At 39.3% G+C, this 17,176-nt stretch overlaps 1 protein-coding gene across 3 annotated transcripts in view; it reads right to left on the minus strand.

The window, feature by feature from the left end:
* Positions 1-7,898, minus strand: part of LOC138761617 (sentrin-specific protease 2-like) — a 147,207-nt gene extending 139,309 nt beyond the window's left edge. Inside the window, exons 1-3 of one of the 3 annotated variants that reach the window (XM_069934032.1) lie at positions 7,667-7,898; positions 3,117-3,172; positions 8-147 (exon numbers count right to left, since the gene is read on the minus strand). In XM_069934032.1, the coding sequence (XP_069790133.1) occupies positions 8-147; positions 3,117-3,172; positions 7,667-7,782 (312 nt within the window). In that variant the 5' untranslated portion in view covers positions 7,783-7,898. Of the gene's footprint in view, positions 1-7; positions 148-3,116; positions 3,173-6,239; positions 6,616-7,666 lie in introns of those variants that run through there. The other 2 variants (XM_069934033.1, XM_069934034.1) reach the window with 2 other exon arrangements.
* Between the last annotated feature and the right edge of the window lie 9,278 nt (positions 7,899-17,176).

Genomic DNA, 17,176 nt, shown 5'->3' on the forward strand with positions numbered 1-17,176 from the left:
CACTGACCTGTTTCAATGGTTGTCTCGACTTCCTCTCCACGGAGGATATGGATTCTACTTGCATGACTTTGTAACCAAATGTTGGTAAAGATTTTATATAGCTGACAAATCCTGTTAAATACTCCTTAACCGTATTCACAAAGTAATCTAGAAAACAAAGAACAATTTGTTTTCTTCTGGTGACTGAACTTTGCTCCACTCTCCTTGACTGACCATCTTTTCCATGTTCTTTCTATGGGAAGATAGGCTGAAGACATATTGCTGGATCATTGCTAATCCCTGTAGTTTGTTCCCAGGATTTGTGAGTCAGCAATCAGGAACCATCTTCCCAGAGATGAAGAACAAAATTAGGGCAACATTTTCTCCAGACTGATGGTTTGATCTGGAGTCTGTGCGGCTGCAGAAGCGGAGGGAGCGCTGGAGGCGAAATAAGGAGCACTCAGTGTCTCTGAAAGGTCTCTCTTTCTCTTATTGTTGAGAGTGCCAGGCTATGCTCATGGCGACTCTTTGCCTTAAGGCAAACAAAGGTTGGAGTACATCATGTATATTATATTTGTACATGTACAGTATTATTACGTGATGATAAAAGGAACCTTTGAATCCTTGATGTGCACATCTACAACCAACTGCTTTAACAATACCAAAACATTTTTAATCATTTACAGCCCACTAAATCCCTCAATCCGTCATCATCTACTACTTTTGGACAAATCTCATCAAATCTATTCAAACCATAAATAAATTTATGATTCACCATACCAGTACTGTATTCAATGTTATACTCTGGATGACCTGCATCCACCAATATCCTATTCAGGTCATAGAATCAGAATCAGTTCATCACATCCATGCCAAAACAAATTGCTCATCAACAACAAACCCATTTATTTTCCTGCATTAGGTCCATATCCTTCTATAACTTGCCTTTCCTTCTGCCTGCCAAAATGCCTTTCAAATGTAATGAATGTATCCAATTCCAACAAATCCAATGACAGCGCATTCCTATATTAACTATTTCCTGGCTGAAATAACGCTTGCCCCTCAACCTTTTAACTCCTTTCTCTCTTAGGCTTACTAAACCTTGTTTTTTTTTTAAAGACCACCTCTCTGGGAAAATTATTCTGACTATGCATCTATGCCTCTCACAATTTGTATACAGCTCTCTCAGCCTCCTTCGTTACAAGAAAAAACAAAACCATCCTTTCCAATCCAGTAAACAAAAGTGCTGGCCCTTCCAATCTCTCCTTAAAACTAAAGTCCTCTGATCTCCCACAGTGGAATGACCAAAACAGCTCACAATAGACCAAGTCCAGCTGATCATCCCAATTCATATACTCTATGTCCTAACCAATGAAGGCAAACATGCTATATACCTTTTCACCACCCTGGTGTTGCCACCTTCTGGGAACTATAGTTTTACCCCTATTTGACTTCCCAAAATGCATCACCATGCATTTGTCCGGGGCCATTTGCCACTACTCCACCCAATTCTCCATCTATGCCATATCCTGCTGTGGACAATTTTCCTCTCTATCCACCACACCATCAATGTTTGTGCCACCACTTTCACATCCAAATTATTAATATACAAATCACGAACAAAAGTCCTAGCACTGATTCCTGCATTATACCACTAATCTTAGTCATCCAATCAAAAAAGCAGTCGTCACAACTGACCTCTGTCACCTATCACCAGCTTGCCTTAGATCTTACATGGCCTTAAAGTTATGAGCCATGTGGGTTCCTGTTGTATTATTTGATCATCTTTGTCACTATCCACCACACCAACTCATTTTGGTGTCATCCACAAACTTACTGAACATGCTACTGAATTGTCATCCAAGTTGTTAATACAGATGACAAACAACAGAGGACTCAACACAGAATCCTTTGGGACATCAATGGTTATAGAGCACCAATCTGAGTAATAATCCTCCACTACCACCCCAAATCCAACTGTCAAGCAATCCTGTATCCAATTGCCCAGTTCAGGCCAGATCCCATGCAATTTGACTTATTGGACCAACATACACACAGGACTTTGTCAAAGGCCTTGATGAGGTTCAGAGACAATATCTACCACTTTACCCTCATCAAAACTCCTGATCACTTCTTCAAAAAAAACCTCGTTTGCGATTCACAATTTCCCACACACAAAGCCTCGCTGACTATTCCTAATAAATTCTTGCCTTTCCAAATGCTCATGGATCCTGTTGCTCAGAATCCCTTCCAAATACGTACTCACAACTGACATTCTCACCAGCTTTACTCACTTTTTAATTAAAGGCATAATATCAGCCACCTCCAGTCTTCCAGCACCTCTCACCTGTGCCTAACAGTGATACAAATATCTCTGCCAGGGCTCCTATAATTTCTTCTCTTGTTTCCCATAATGTCCTAAAAATTGTTGCCTTGAACTGCTCATAGAATTCTGGGTATGGTCAGAACAGGACATTAAGTTTCAGCCAATAAAGTTACAATATGTTTTAACTTTCTAAATTCATTAACATTAAAAAAAATATTTTATTTTGATTTTTTTACAGACTCGAAGTAATTTCAACAATCAATACAATCCTTTTCAATATTCATGGAATGTACAGAGATTATGCTTTCTTCCACCCCCCCCCCTCTCCTTCCTCAAATACAAGTGGGGTTGAGAGCCCCACCAACGACCTAAAAAAAGGAAAAACCTAATTAAATAAATAAACCAAGTAAGAAATAAAAGAAAAAAAACTGAAAAACAAAACTAAAATAGAACAAACTAAAACAAAAACATGTACGTCGTCTGTACCATGTTCCATTTCCTTAACTCCAATCTTATCCCTATTAAGATTGGTTTTTATATCTATATCCCACAGGGAGGGGGAACTACTCAATCTACATGCCCATGTATTTCAGATATGACTGCCACACTTTAACAAATGTGTCATGTTTCCCCCTTAGATTGGAAGTGATTTTCTGCAAGGGAATGCAATTCTACATTTCCATCTACCACCGTGTGGTATTTAATTGGGAGTTGGACTTCCACGTAACCATTATACACTTCCTGGTTACCAACTAGGCAACCTTCACGAACTGAATTTGAAATGTAATATTATTTTTAAAAGAAAACTTACCCAGCTTTTGCCTCTTTACCGATTTCCATTCAATTTCATTATTAGAAGCCTGGACACTGGAACAAAAGACCAAAATAATATGATTTTAAGAGAATATTCAAGAATTCCCAAAATCGTAACTTCTCCTCTATCAGAGTAGACGACTGTATTTCAACTATTTCCTGCACCCCTACTCTTAACCCTGGACAGAACAAGTTCCCTGGGTTTGTCTATCCTACCAGGCTTCGCATTCAACAGATCACCCTTCACAATTTCTGCCTGCTCCAAAAAGATTCCAGCACAAGACACATAAACCCCTTTCCTCCCAGCATTTCAAAGAGGTTGCTCCCATTGAGACTCCTGTTTGCACCTTCTGAACCCACCCACCACTTGCCACAGTAGAGTACTTTCTCATGCAACCATAAGAGATGCAGCACCTATCTTTATACATCTTATCTTCACTCCATCAGTTATCCAAACAGCAATTTATCTGTACCTCTTTCAATCTAACGCAATGCATTCAGTGTTCACAATGTGGTTTTCTGTCAACTAGGGAAACGAAGCGCAGATTGGGCATTTGTTCAGTCCACAGGAATGACCAAGCTTCCACTATTATAATGAGATCCAATGCAAACTTGTGGAACAACAAATCTATTACAGCACCAGCAATCAGGACCAGGGTTCAAATCCCACGCTGTCTGAATTTGTATGTTCTCTCTGTGTCTGCGTGGGTTTTCGCTGGGGGCTCCGGTTTCCTCCCATCCTTCAAAAAGTATCGGGGGAGGTGTAGGTCAATCGGGTGGCACAGGCTTGTGGGCCAGAAGGACCTGTTACCATGCTGTATGTCTAAATTAAGAGTAACCCCGACCATGTCATATGAAATCCTGATTTTCACTGTTGGTTTGTCGAAGATCAGCCAAATGCAGATGGTTATTTATTGACTACAGATCAGCATTAACACCATTATCCCATCTAAACAGATAACCAAATTTAGAAATCTGGAACTCTATTCCATAATACAGAAGAGATCAAGAATTTTGTTCTCAACCGCAACAAGACCAAGGAACTCATTGCGGATGGTAGGAAGGGGAAGCCAATCTTCATTGAGGGAATGGCAGTGGAGAGAATGAGTAGCTTCAAGTTCCTGGGCATCCCATATTGGAGGATCGCTCCTGGGTATAGCACATGAAGACAGCATACAAAGGCTGATAATATGCTACTGAAATTCTCTAGGCTTATTGTGTAAGGTATATTGTGATTGCATCACAACCTGGTTTGGAAACTTGAATGTTCAGAAACAGAGGTTGCAGAAAATGGCAAACCAAGCCAAATTCATCATGAGCTTCAACCTCCTACCATTGAAGACATCCAAGTGAGGCACTGCCATAACAATATATTATAAGAGACTCTCATTACTCTAGCCATGATCTTTTTTGATGTGCTGAAATTGCTTAATCCCTTTGCTCTACATATCCCTCTCCCACCTTATTTCCTAGAATATAGAATAATACTGCACAGCAACTGGTATTCAACCAACGACATCTGCGTCAAACTCGATACACAAATTAAACTACAATGCTCATGATACATATCCCTCTACTCCAAGGTGGCTAAACTTTGGCTTGCAATCCACATGCAGCTTTTTGAAATATAATGTACAGCTATGACAGGAATTGTTTGAGCCGGTGCTCACAACAGCTTTGCATCAGGTCACTTCCCGTATCGTGCGCATGTCTGTGAACACTACAATAGTGCAGGTATCTGAAGAGACCAGTGGGGAGCAGCATTCCTGAAGAGAACACATCAGAAACAGGAGCAGGAGTTGTCCATCTAGCCCATTGAGCGTGATCCCACATTCAGTGAGATCAGAGCTGATCTGGCTATGCGCCCAGCTCCACCTTTCCCCCATAACCCTTAATTTCCTTAAGATGCTGAAATCTATCTTAAATTTATTTAATGAGGCAAATCAGAAAATCAATCAGGATTTTGAAAATATTTAGAATGTACATGCATACTTTTTGATTATTGAAACTATTAAAATTTGCAGTTTAAAAATTTACATACATGAATAAATATTATTATTCACATACATTTATTAATATTTATATATATTAAAAACAATATATTCATTTAAGAGTGAAAATGTGTCTGTAATCTTTTTTCATGTCTTGATGCTCTCAGATATCTGGTTTATTGTATGTGCGTTAAGCAAGTTTGGCCATCCCCGCTCTAATCTGTCTATTTGAATTAGTTTTCTTAAATTTGACAAATTCTAGGGTCCACTATACCTCAAATCCTCAAAACTTTTGGGAAAACGACATTGTGTAGAAAGACTCGACAGTGACAGACTTGAAGCTTCTTAAACACGATCATACCTACTTCCACCACCCACCATCCCTACCAGCCCACTCCAAGCACCCACAACTCACACTCATCTCCATTAAAATCCAACACCCACAACCCCTCACCGAATCACATGTGCACTAGCATGTAATGATGTAATGCACAAAAGTGCTGGAGAAAATCAGCAGGTCTATGGGAAGTAAAGGGCAACCAACGTTTCAGGTCTGAGTCCTTTGTCAAGAAATGAGCAAAAGACAGGCAGATTCTGAATAAAAAGGTGTGGTGGGGGGGAGTGGAGTGGTGGCAGGAAGAAGAGAGAGAGGAGCACAGCTTAACAAGCAAGAGGTCATACAGGTGGGAGGGTAGAAGAGAAAAAAACCTGATAAGTGATAGAAATGTTATTCTGTGCTTCCCCCTCCTCCTCCCTCCCCCCACTGTTCCTCCTCCACCTGCCCCCTCCCCACCCCCAGCTTTTTATTCAGGCACCGCTGCCGCTGCCTTTTGCTCTTACCATAACAAAGGGCTCAGGCCAGAAACATTTGCTTGCTATTGATGCTGCGCAACCTGCTGAATTTCTCCATCACTTTTGCACATTACACTCGACCCAGTGTCTGCAGACTTTATGGTTCAACTCCTCAAGTATGTGACATTTTCCCCTAGGAAGATCCATATCTCCCCTAATTTTATAAAATTTTCATGATGTCTCCCCTCAAGTCTCCAATACTCCCAATAACCCAGAATTGCACACAATACTCTTGCGTGTTGCCAAAGCCAAGTTTTAAGAAGCTGCATTAAACTAACTTGCATCTTTGTCTTTTCAGTTGTGAAGAAGGGTCGCAGATCCAAAATGTTGATATTTTCTCTTTTCACATTTTACAGACCAACTTGCTGAGATTTTCCAGCATTTTCTGTTTGGATTCAGGAACTTACTCCCAACAGGAGCCAACCCCTGCTATCTATAAGGGGTTGTCGGAACATTTCCTCCAAACAAGTGTCTATTTTTTGTTACAGAATCATGTTCTTCAAAAAAAAAATTGCTGGAAGAATTCAGCAGGTCTCACAGTGCCAATGGAGGTAAAGATATGTAACCAATATTTTGGGCCTGAGCCTTTCGTCATGGTAGGTTCTTCATAAAATCATACTTGGAATGTTAAGTTTTCACCATTTTCGTGCTCAAATCTACCTGCAATTTGGTTGAAGAGCTGTCAGACAAGGTCAATCTTATTAATAAGATTGATTTATTTCGCTGTCAACTTTGTTCACAATGCAGTTTTAGCAAAGACTTTTGACAATTTCAGAGATATCAGACCCCTTGGGACCAAGAAAACCGATACTCTTGTTTGCTTGAACAATAATTCACAATCAATTACAGTAAAACCTCGCTGGAATGCAGTAGTTGGGGTCCAAGATTTCAAGATTACAGGTGAATCGCGGAACAGTTGCATATATGTCAGAGTGCCCACGGATAATCAAACCCAAATATTACCAGTTTTTGAAGGGTCAGCTCTCTATAACTAACAATCTCAATGAAGGAAAGCAAGCGCATTCTTCTAAATTGGGATTCTGAATTCTAATCAACTTATTTTACAGAAAAGTGGAGTTTTTTTCCAATACTTTCCTTCCAAATGACCACTTAAGAGGAGCCGCCATTACAGATCAAAGCGATAGATAACGTGATTCCCTTTGTCATCTTGATCAAAGAAACGGATTTTAAGGGCAAAATGCATATCAATAATCTGTCAAACCCATCCTTTTTTCCATCCATCTTTGTTTGGGCTCCACAGACACTGCACTGCAGAGATCGTTTATAATACACTGTGAATTGGTGTAGCAACTTTTCAAGGCACTTTATGGAACCAATGACAACTCTATGTCAGATCACTTCATTCCTCATGGCCAAAAGGCAAGTATTTGTGGCGTTTGTTTGTATGTTCTTTGAAATCTTCACGAGGTCCAAAAGAAATAACGTGGAAAAGTCCTTAAGAGACTGGGCAGACAGAGACGCCTTGGTGCTCGAATGAGGGACACTAGCATTCCCTGACAGCTTGGTCTCCAAGCTGATGGTGGGTCTGCGAGGTACATCAACCGACAACGGTCAGACGCCGAGCTGCAGAAGGCCCGGCTGATGGTTTCAGCAGCAGCGGGAACCTGGGTTGCATGTCACCGAGATGAACCGTCTCCGAACGCGCCGTGCGTGAGAGGCCGACCAGCCGCCTCCGGCCACCCACCTCTCGTAGGTTCTCTTCAGGGGGCCGCCCCCGCTGCGGTGAGAGGCGTCAAGTGGCGGGGGTACCAGCCCTGATGGAGAGAGCGAGGAAAAATTGCCGCGAATCCATTGGGTCATCGGAGTCGCCAGAGGCTAGGCCTCAGCAGCCCAGGCGAGGCCTAGGCCGGCTGTTGTCGAGGAGACGAGGCCGACGTGCGCATGCGCTCTCCAACATCGCGACTGGGAACGGTGACCCTGCTTTACTTGATGCTTTCTGATTGTCTGTGGTCGTGGGGCCATTTGCCCGTCCCGCTGGACCCGAAGCTTGGTATGGAGCAGTCCTGCATTTTGTGGGCCGAGTCGGTCAGGTGTCCCTGACTGGGACCACTTATCAAAAATTAGCTTTGAATTACGTCTGCCGCCTCTGGAGAATTTACACAGGCCGTCTCGAAGGGAAAGCCAGAGGGGCACAATCCAGTGACCATTGGGGGATCAGAGGTACAGAGGGGGATCAGAGGCACAGAGGGGGATCAGGGTCGCAGAGGGGGATCAGGGTCGCAGAGGGGGATCAGGGTCGCAGAGGGGGATCAGGGGCGCAGAGGGGGATCAGGGGCGCAGAGGGGGATCAGGGGCGCAGAGGGGGATCAGGGTCGCAGAGGGGGATCAGGGGCGCAGAGGGGGATCAGGGGCGCAGAGGGGGATCAGGGGCACAGAGGGGGATCAGAGGCACAGAGGGGGATCAGGGTCGCAGAGGGGGATCAGGGGCGCAGAGGGGGATCAGAAATGTAGAGGGTGAGCGTAAAATGTAGAGGGTGAGCGTAAATTCTTGCTAGTCACTATCTCAGATTATATTTCCTGGACCCACCCATGGCATTGTGAGCAAATTATGTTAGTGCCTCTACTTCCTCAGGAGTTTGCAGGGGTTTGGCATGACATCCGAAACTCTATTGTGTGGTGGAAAGTGCTGACCAGCTGCATCACGGTCTGGTATGGGGACACAATAACCTTGATGTAAAGCCCTCCAAAGGTAGTGGACACAGCCCAGGACACCATGGGCAAAACCCTCCCCACTATTGAGTACATCTACAGGGAACACTACAATCAGAGGCCAGCAGCAATCATCAAGGATCCACACCACCCAGCACACACTCTGTTCTCGCAGCTGCCGCCAAGAGGTACAGGTGCCACAAGACTTGCTCCACGAGGTTCAGGAACAGCTGCTATCCTCCACCATCAGACTCCTCAACAACAAACTCAATCAGAGATCAATTTAAGGACTCTTCCTTTGCTTATTATTTCTTACTGAATATTTTTCTGTACAGCTCAGTCAGTTTGTTTACATTTATTTCTTTGTTTACATTTGTCTCGTATATGTAATTTTTCTTAAATACAGTGTTTTTTTGCCCTACCGATAAGTAGAAATCCTCCCTGGCCCACAGGAAAAAGAATCTCAGGGTTGTATGTTATGTCACAGATGTACACTGACAATAAATTTAAACGTTGATCAGAAGCAGAAATAGGTCATTTATCTAAATCAAACCAACTATATGTCCCTTTTACCCACAGGGTAGACAATCCCTCCTTCCATCAATCAGTTTAAACACACTGGTAACTTCTCTTTCCCAGCTCTCCAGTGACTGCTCTTCAGTTGGTTTACGAAAGGAAAATTGTCCTGGCATTGACGAGCTGATGATCAGTGAAAACAAGACTGACTTTTTTAAAATATTTTTTTATTTTTCACACTCTGAACCATATCAACCAAAATATATACAAATGTTTCTCATTAAACATCTTCTTCTTTATGGAGGGGTAATGTCCACGTCACACAGTGGCATTTTCTCCCTTTTTTTCCCCTCTACCTTCCCTCCCCCCTTCCCACCCCCCCTCCAAAACCAATAAATATTCAACATATACAATACAATAAAACCATTAAACAATGTCATCAAACAATGAAAAATAAACAAGAAAAATGTGTCATCTACTTTTACACACTGGATCAAGTCGTTTTGTCCTCTTATCATTTTAGGGGGAGGAGGTCTGAGGCAAGCCCTCTCCGTTGTGTTCCATGTATGATTCCAAAATTTGTTCAAATAATGTGACTTTATTTTTTAAATTATATGTTATTTTTTAGAATGGAATACATTTATTTATTTCCATGTACCATTGCTGAATTCTCAGGTTCTTTTCCATTTTCCAAGTTGACATTATATATTTTTTTGGAACTGCTAAGGCTATCATAATAAATATTTTTTGCACTTTATCCAATTTGAGGCCTATGTCCTTACTTCTTATATTACTTAGAAGAAAGATCTCTGGATTTTTTGCTATGTTATTTTTCGTGATTTTGTTTAATATCTGATTTAGATCTTCCCAAAACATTTTCACTTTCTCACATGCCAAAATTGCATGTACTGTTGTTCCCATTTCCTTCTTACAGTGAAAACATCTGTCTGATAATGTTGGATCCCATTTTTTAAAAAATTTGGGGCGTGATATATAACCTGTGTAATCAATTATACTGTATCATGTGTAACCTTGTGTTTATTGTATTCTTCATAGTTCCAGAACATAACTTTTCCCATGTTTCATTTTTTTATCTTTATGTTCAAATCCTTTTCCCACTTTTGTTTAGGTTTAAAGCTTATTTCATCATTTTCCTTATCTTGCAGCTTAATGTACATGTTCATTATAAATCTTTTAATTATCATTATGTCTGTAATCACATATTTAAAGCTGCTTCCTTCTGGTAATCTCAATTGTTTCCCAATTTATCCTTTAAATAAGCTTTCAGTTGATGATATGCAAACATTGTACCATGAGTTATTCCATATTTGAACTTCAACTGTTCAAATGTTAATAAATTATTTCCCAAAAAACAATTTTCTATTCTTTTGATTCCTTTTCTCTCCCATTCTCTAAAGGAAAGGTTATCTATTATAAAAGGGATTAGCGGATTTTGCGTCAATAGTAATTTTGGTATTTGGTCATTTGTTTTCTTCCTTTCTAAGTGGATCTTCTTCCATATATTGAGTAAATGATCCAATACTGGTGAGCTTTTATATTGCACCAGCTTTTCATCCCACTTATAGAATATATGTTCTGGTACCTTCTCCCCTATTTTATCTAGTTCTATCTTAGTCCAGTCTGGTTTTTCCCTTGTCTGATAAAAATCTGATAAACACCTTAATTGTGCTGCTCTATAATAATTTTTAAAGTTTGGTAACTGCAAACCACCTTGGTTGTACCTCTCTGTTAATTTATCTAATGCTATCCTCAGTTTCCCCCCTTTCCACAAGAATTTCCTTATTATTCTCTTTAGTTCATTAAAGAATTTCTCTGTTAAGGGAATTGGCAACGATTGAAATAAGTATTGCATCCTTGGGAACACATTCATTTTAATGTGTTTTACCCTCCCTATCAACATTAGCGGTAATTCTTTCCAATGTTCTAAGTCTTCCTGTAATTTCTTTATTAGTGGCTGATCATTTAGTTTGTACAGATGGCTTAAATTATTATCTAACCTAATACCTAGGTATCAGATTGCTTGTGTTTGCCATTTAAATGGTGATTCTTTTTTAAATTCTGCAAAATCCGTGTTACTCATTGGCATCGCTTCACTTTTATTTGCGTTGATCTTGTACCCCGATATTTCTCCATACTCCTTCAATTTCTTATGTAGTTCTTTTATAGATATTTCTGGTTCTGTAAGTTTACATTGGTGTGTTGGTTCCAGGAAAGATCTTCCGAGATAGTGACTCCCAAGAACCTACATTTGCTCATCCTCTCCACCTATCTGTTCAGAAATCTGATGGTGGAAGCCTGCAGACACCATGGTTAAAATAAAAACCTACTTAATTTAAATTGGTTTGATACATATCCATTTACTGTAACCTTCACCAATTGTCCATTATATAATGCTTTAATCCAATTAATATATTTGTCTGGTAGATTGAACTTCTGTAATACTTTAAATAAATAATTCCATTCTACTCTGTCAAAGGCTTTTTCTGCGTCTAAATCAACAGCCGCTGTTGACTTCTTATTTTCTTGAACTGCATGAATTAGATTAATAAGTTTACAGATATTATCCGCTGTTTGTCTTTTCTTAATAAATCCAGTTTGATCTTGTTTTATTATTTTTGGTACACAATCGGCCAATCTGTTTGCTAATAATTTCGCTATTATAATCTGAATTAAGTCGAGATATTGGTCTATATGATGCTAGTGTTAATGCACCCTTCCCCATCCTTGGTATTACTGTAATTATTGCTGTCTTATATGAATCTGACAAGTTTTGTGTTTCTTCTATCTGGTTCATTACTTCCAGGAGAGGAGGAATTAATAACTCTTTAAATGTTTTATAGAATTCTATTGGGAATCCATCCTCTCCAGGTATTTTATTGTTCAGCAGCTTTTTTAATATATCCTGTTTCAAATGGTTTTATCAATTTGTTTTGTTACTCTTTTTGCAATTTCAGCAGTTCCATTTCAGCTAAAAACTTTTATTTTATCATTTTTCCCCTCGTTCTCAGTTTGGTATAATTGTTCATAAAATTTCTTTAAGTTCTCATTAATTTCTATTGGGATATATGCAATTTGTTTGTCCTTTTTCCTTGATGCCAATATAGTTCTTTTAGCTTGTTCTGTTTTAAGTTGCCAGGCTAATATTTTATGTGTTTTTTCTCCTAGTTCATAATAATTTTGCTTTATTTTCATTATGTTCTTCTCCACCTAGTACATTTGTAATGTTTCATATTTTATTTTTATGTCCACCAATGATCTCCTTTTCGTTAAATCATCCCTTTTTACAAGTTCCTTTTCTGTACTTACTATCTCCCTTTCCAACTGCTCTATTTCCCGATTGTAGCCCTTTTTCATCTTAGTTACATAACATTATCTGCCCTATAATGAAGGCTTTCATTGCATCCAGTAATATAAATTAGTGTTTCACTGATTCGGTATTTATTTCAAAATATGTTTTAATTTGGCGTTCAATAAACTCTCTAAATTCCTGCCTTTTAAGTAGCAAGAAGTTTAACCTCCATCTGTATGTTCTTGGTGGGATGTCCTCCAATTCTATTGCTAATAACAGCGGTGAATGATCAGATAGTAATCTGGCTTTATATTCAGTTTTCCTAACTCTCCCTTGAATATGGGCTGACAATCCTTGAGTATGTTTTATGCCTACTCGAATAATATGAGTATTCCTTCTCTCTTGAGTGCTGCCTCCTCCATATATTCATGTTTCATTTCCTGCATTGATTTAACCATAAATTTGGCCACTTTATATTCTTTTAACTAGTCTTTTGTCCAGATTTGTCCAACATTAGATCCAAATTAAGGTTAAAATCCCCTCCTATCAATATATTTCCTTGTGTATCTACAATCTTCAAAAAAATATCTTACATAAACTTTTGATCCTCCTCATTAGGTGCATATATATTGAGCAAATTCCAAAATTCTGAATATATCTGACACTTTATCCCTGCTGGATCTATTATTTCCTCCTCTATTTTGATTGGTACATTTTTATTGATTAATATAGCTACACCTCTAGCTTTTGAATTATATGATGCTGCCGCTACGTGTCCTACACAGTCTCTTTAATTTATGTTCCACTTCAGTTAGATGCGTTTCCTGCACAAATGCTATATCAATTTTTTTCTTTTTTCAGTAAATTTAATAGCCTCTTCCTTTTAATTTGGTTATGTATTCCATTAATTTATAGTCATAGAGTTCAACGTGGCCATCTCATATCCTGTTTACACCTCATTCCGCTTCCTCACCACCACCACCAGCCCCCTTTTCCTCATTTTCATCTCTCAGTTTTCCCTTTTTAAACTCAATGTATGACAACGCATTTAAAACATAAAATACTCCAACAACTCCCACATCCAATATTCCCTTAACCCAAAATATTCCCCCCCCCCTCTCTGAGTTGCCCCTTATTACTTGCCAGGCAACTACAACTCCCCTTTCCATTTGGATTGCGAACCTGCTCACAAGTGTCAACTGATTTTGCAGTGTCGGTTATTCTCTCCCCCCCCAACCCCCCCAGAAAACAATTTTTTTAACACATATAACAAAGCTCTCCCTTTTTTCCCCCCTTAGTTCCTTCCTTCCCTTCTCTTTCCCTTCTTTAGTTCTTTACATATACATTGTTTTAACATCTTTATATATATTTTATCGCCTTTCTTCATTCTTATTTCATCTCTTCATCTCTCCTTCTGTCCTGCAAGCGTTCTGCAAATTCTTGTGCTTCCTCCGGATCCGAGAACAGTCTGTTTTGATCCCCGGGGATAAATATTTTAAGCACAATTGGATGTCTTAAGATGAATTTATAACCTTTTTTCCATAGGATCGATTTTGCTGTATTAAACTCCTTCCTCTTCTTTAAGAGTTCAAAACTTATGTCTGGGTAAAAAAATATTTTTTGACCATTGTATTCAATTTTGTTCCCTGCCTGCTCCAGTATATTTTCTCTTGTCGTATATCTCAAAATTTTTACTAAAATGTATCTTGGTTTTTGATGTGTCTGCAGTTTCGGAGCTTGTGTTCTGTGTGTCCTTTCTATTTCCATTGCTTCCTGCATTTCCGTCGTTCCCAGGACCTTTGGGATCCATTCTTTTATAAATTCCTTCATATCTGTGCCTTCTTCATCTTCCTTTAGGCCCACTATTTTTTATGTTGTTTCGCCTACTATAATTTTCCAACATATCAATTTTCTGAGCTAACAACTCTTGTGTCTCTTTAATTTTTTTTATCACTTTCTTCAAAATTTCCTCTTAAGTCATTTACTTCCATTTCTACAGCCGTTTCTCATTCTTCCACATTTTCTACTCTTTTCCCTATTTCTGTCATGACCAGCTCTAATCTTTGCATTTTATCTTTTGTTCTTTTCATTTTTCTTTTAATTGCACTAAATTCTAATGACAACCATTCTTTTAAAGCTCTCCTTTGTTCTTGCAAAAAAGCTTTATCTATATTCTCTCCATCTGTTTTACCTTCTATCTCTCAGTGAAGATCTTGGTCTTCTTCTGTGTCTGAACTTGTGTTTGTGTCTTCTTTTCTTCTTGTATCTGGGTCTCTTCTGATTTTTCTGATGAGAAGCTTGTCTCACTTTGTCGGGTCTCTTCTTGCTTGGCCTCTTGCTGTTGGTCCTCTTCTCCTGAGCTGCTCATCTGTCGAGTCTCCTGCTGCTGCTCCTCTTTCCTTTCACCCTGTCGACTTTCTTTCTCACCTGGTACATCACTCCCTCTCCTGCCACTTTCCTCATCTTTCAGCTGAGAGCCCTAGTGTCAGGCATCCCTCAGCTGGTCGCACCGTGGTTGCCCACTTCTCAGCTGAGCCCCCACCCTTCGGTGTTTTCCTTTACCTTAGATTGTGCACTGCGCACTTTTTGGCTCAGAGAGCCATTTTTGCAGTCCACCGGTCGGGGGGGGGTCATGACTCTGCAGGGCCATCACCAACCTCGGAGATCGGGCGCTCTTCTCCACCACGGTTCTCTGTTCCTTCGTGCAGCTAAGGCCTCCTTTCTTTTCTGGTGTCTTTTCTTTTTTTTCCTGTTGTTTTTACTTTTTCCTTCTTAGGTGCCATTTTCTTTCTCTTCTCTGTAGCTTTATCTTATATTTCTTATATTTTATATTTATTGAACTTTGTCTTTTCTTAAGTTTTTTTTCTTTTCTGGAGAGGGCTGGTTTTATCTTACCGGCCACTACTCCATCACGTGACTTCCCCAAATCAAGAATGACTTAAAGGAAGATAAAGGGACTATACATTACACCGCAAAAGTTAAATAAATGGGACCCAACAGTATCTGATAGATGTTTTCGATGTAAAAAAGAAAGGGGAACAACAATTCATGCAATCTGGACATGTGAGAGAGTAGAAAAATTTTGGGATGATCTCAATCAGATATTAAATAAAATAACAGAAAACAATATACCAAAGAATCCAGAGATCTTTCTCCTAAGTAACATAAAAAATAAAGAATTTGGAATTGACTTGGAGGATGCACAAAAAAGATTTGTTAAGATAGCCCTAGCCGTAGCAAAAAAATGTATTATGTCAACCTGGAAATTGGAAGATAATTTGAAAATACAACAATGGTATATAGAAATGAATAAATGTATTCCATTAGAAAAAATAACATATAGTTTAAGAAATAATATTGAAATATTCGAACAAGTATGGGAGCCTTACATTAAATACAATAGCGAAAACCTACCGGGAACAAACATTACCTAAGTTGATGGAAGGAGAAGAGAAGAAAAGAATGGACTCAGTAGAATTTCTGGTGTATTTTTGTTGAATGACAACATTGTCTGACTGGCTTAATGCAACCTAGATTGTATACCTAAAATGGATGAGAGGGGGGGGGTGGGGGGGTGGCTTGGGAGGAGGGAGGGGGGGGGAGAAAAAGTCACTGTATATGTGTGAAAAAGAAAAAGTGTATATCATGGCTAACGTGATTTATGGTGTGAAAAATAAAAAAATTTAAAAAAAAAGGAAGATAAAGGGAGGTGCATTTAAGGCCAAGGGATAAAGAGGAAACATCAAGAGGTGCAGTGAACTGTAATTCACTGACTGTGTGTTATTCAGATGGCTGGCTCCTCCCTTGGTTCCAACCTCACCTACCCCAATATAAACCCAGATTTTCCCACCTTACCTCAGACTCACCCAAGGACTATTGTATCTACCAGCCATTGATTGTAAGCTATTAAAAGCATATTTGTATTCCTCTCAAGTCTGAATGCAATCAGTCACGTTACGAGAGGCAAGAGCCATTTTGATTTATTGAGTTATAAATATGTGAGTTACATGTAGATAAATAAGGGGGAAACTAAGCAGCATAAACCAATGTTCAGTTGCCAAAAATATTGAGAACTGATCAAAAATATTGACTCCAGCTCCATCCCACCACCTGCTGGATTTTAAATCGAAGTGATTATAGTTGAGAACTTCATTTTCACTCAAAATTCTGCTGTTATGTGTGTCTCCAGTGAAAATTCTGCCCCAGCTCCCCCCACCTTTATATTCAGGCATCTACCTGTTTTTCCACATTCCCAGCAAAGGGAACAGGCGACTGCCTTTTACTTCACTTCCTATAGTTGAGTGACCTGCTAAGTTTCTGCACTTTTGTGTTTTGCAAATGAAATAGGGTGGCATCTTAGCTCACAGACTCAACTATTGGATATCACCATCACAATGATCCATAACAAACTGCAACCACGTGATTGCCTCATTGTTATTTCAGGGTGCACATCCTCAACTTACGTTGAGGCACTCCCTTTTTTTTAAACTTTATTTATTCGTTCAAAATACAGATAGTAAATAACATATACAACAATAAACCAAAAACATGAACGTTATATTTTATAGAAAAAAAACAAAAAAAGAACACCCCCCTCCCCCCCTTCAGCCAGCTCTCCTAAGGAGAGTCATAAAGAAAGGGAAAAAAAATTAAGGAAAAATTAAACATACATATTAAAATCTAATCAACATAAATCAAAATGTAAATATTCTGAATATA

This window comes from Narcine bancroftii, chromosome 4 (genome assembly GCF_036971445.1).
Source record: "Narcine bancroftii isolate sNarBan1 chromosome 4, sNarBan1.hap1, whole genome shotgun sequence".
In the NCBI taxonomy this organism is placed as follows: domain Eukaryota; kingdom Metazoa; phylum Chordata; class Chondrichthyes; order Torpediniformes; family Narcinidae; genus Narcine; species Narcine bancroftii.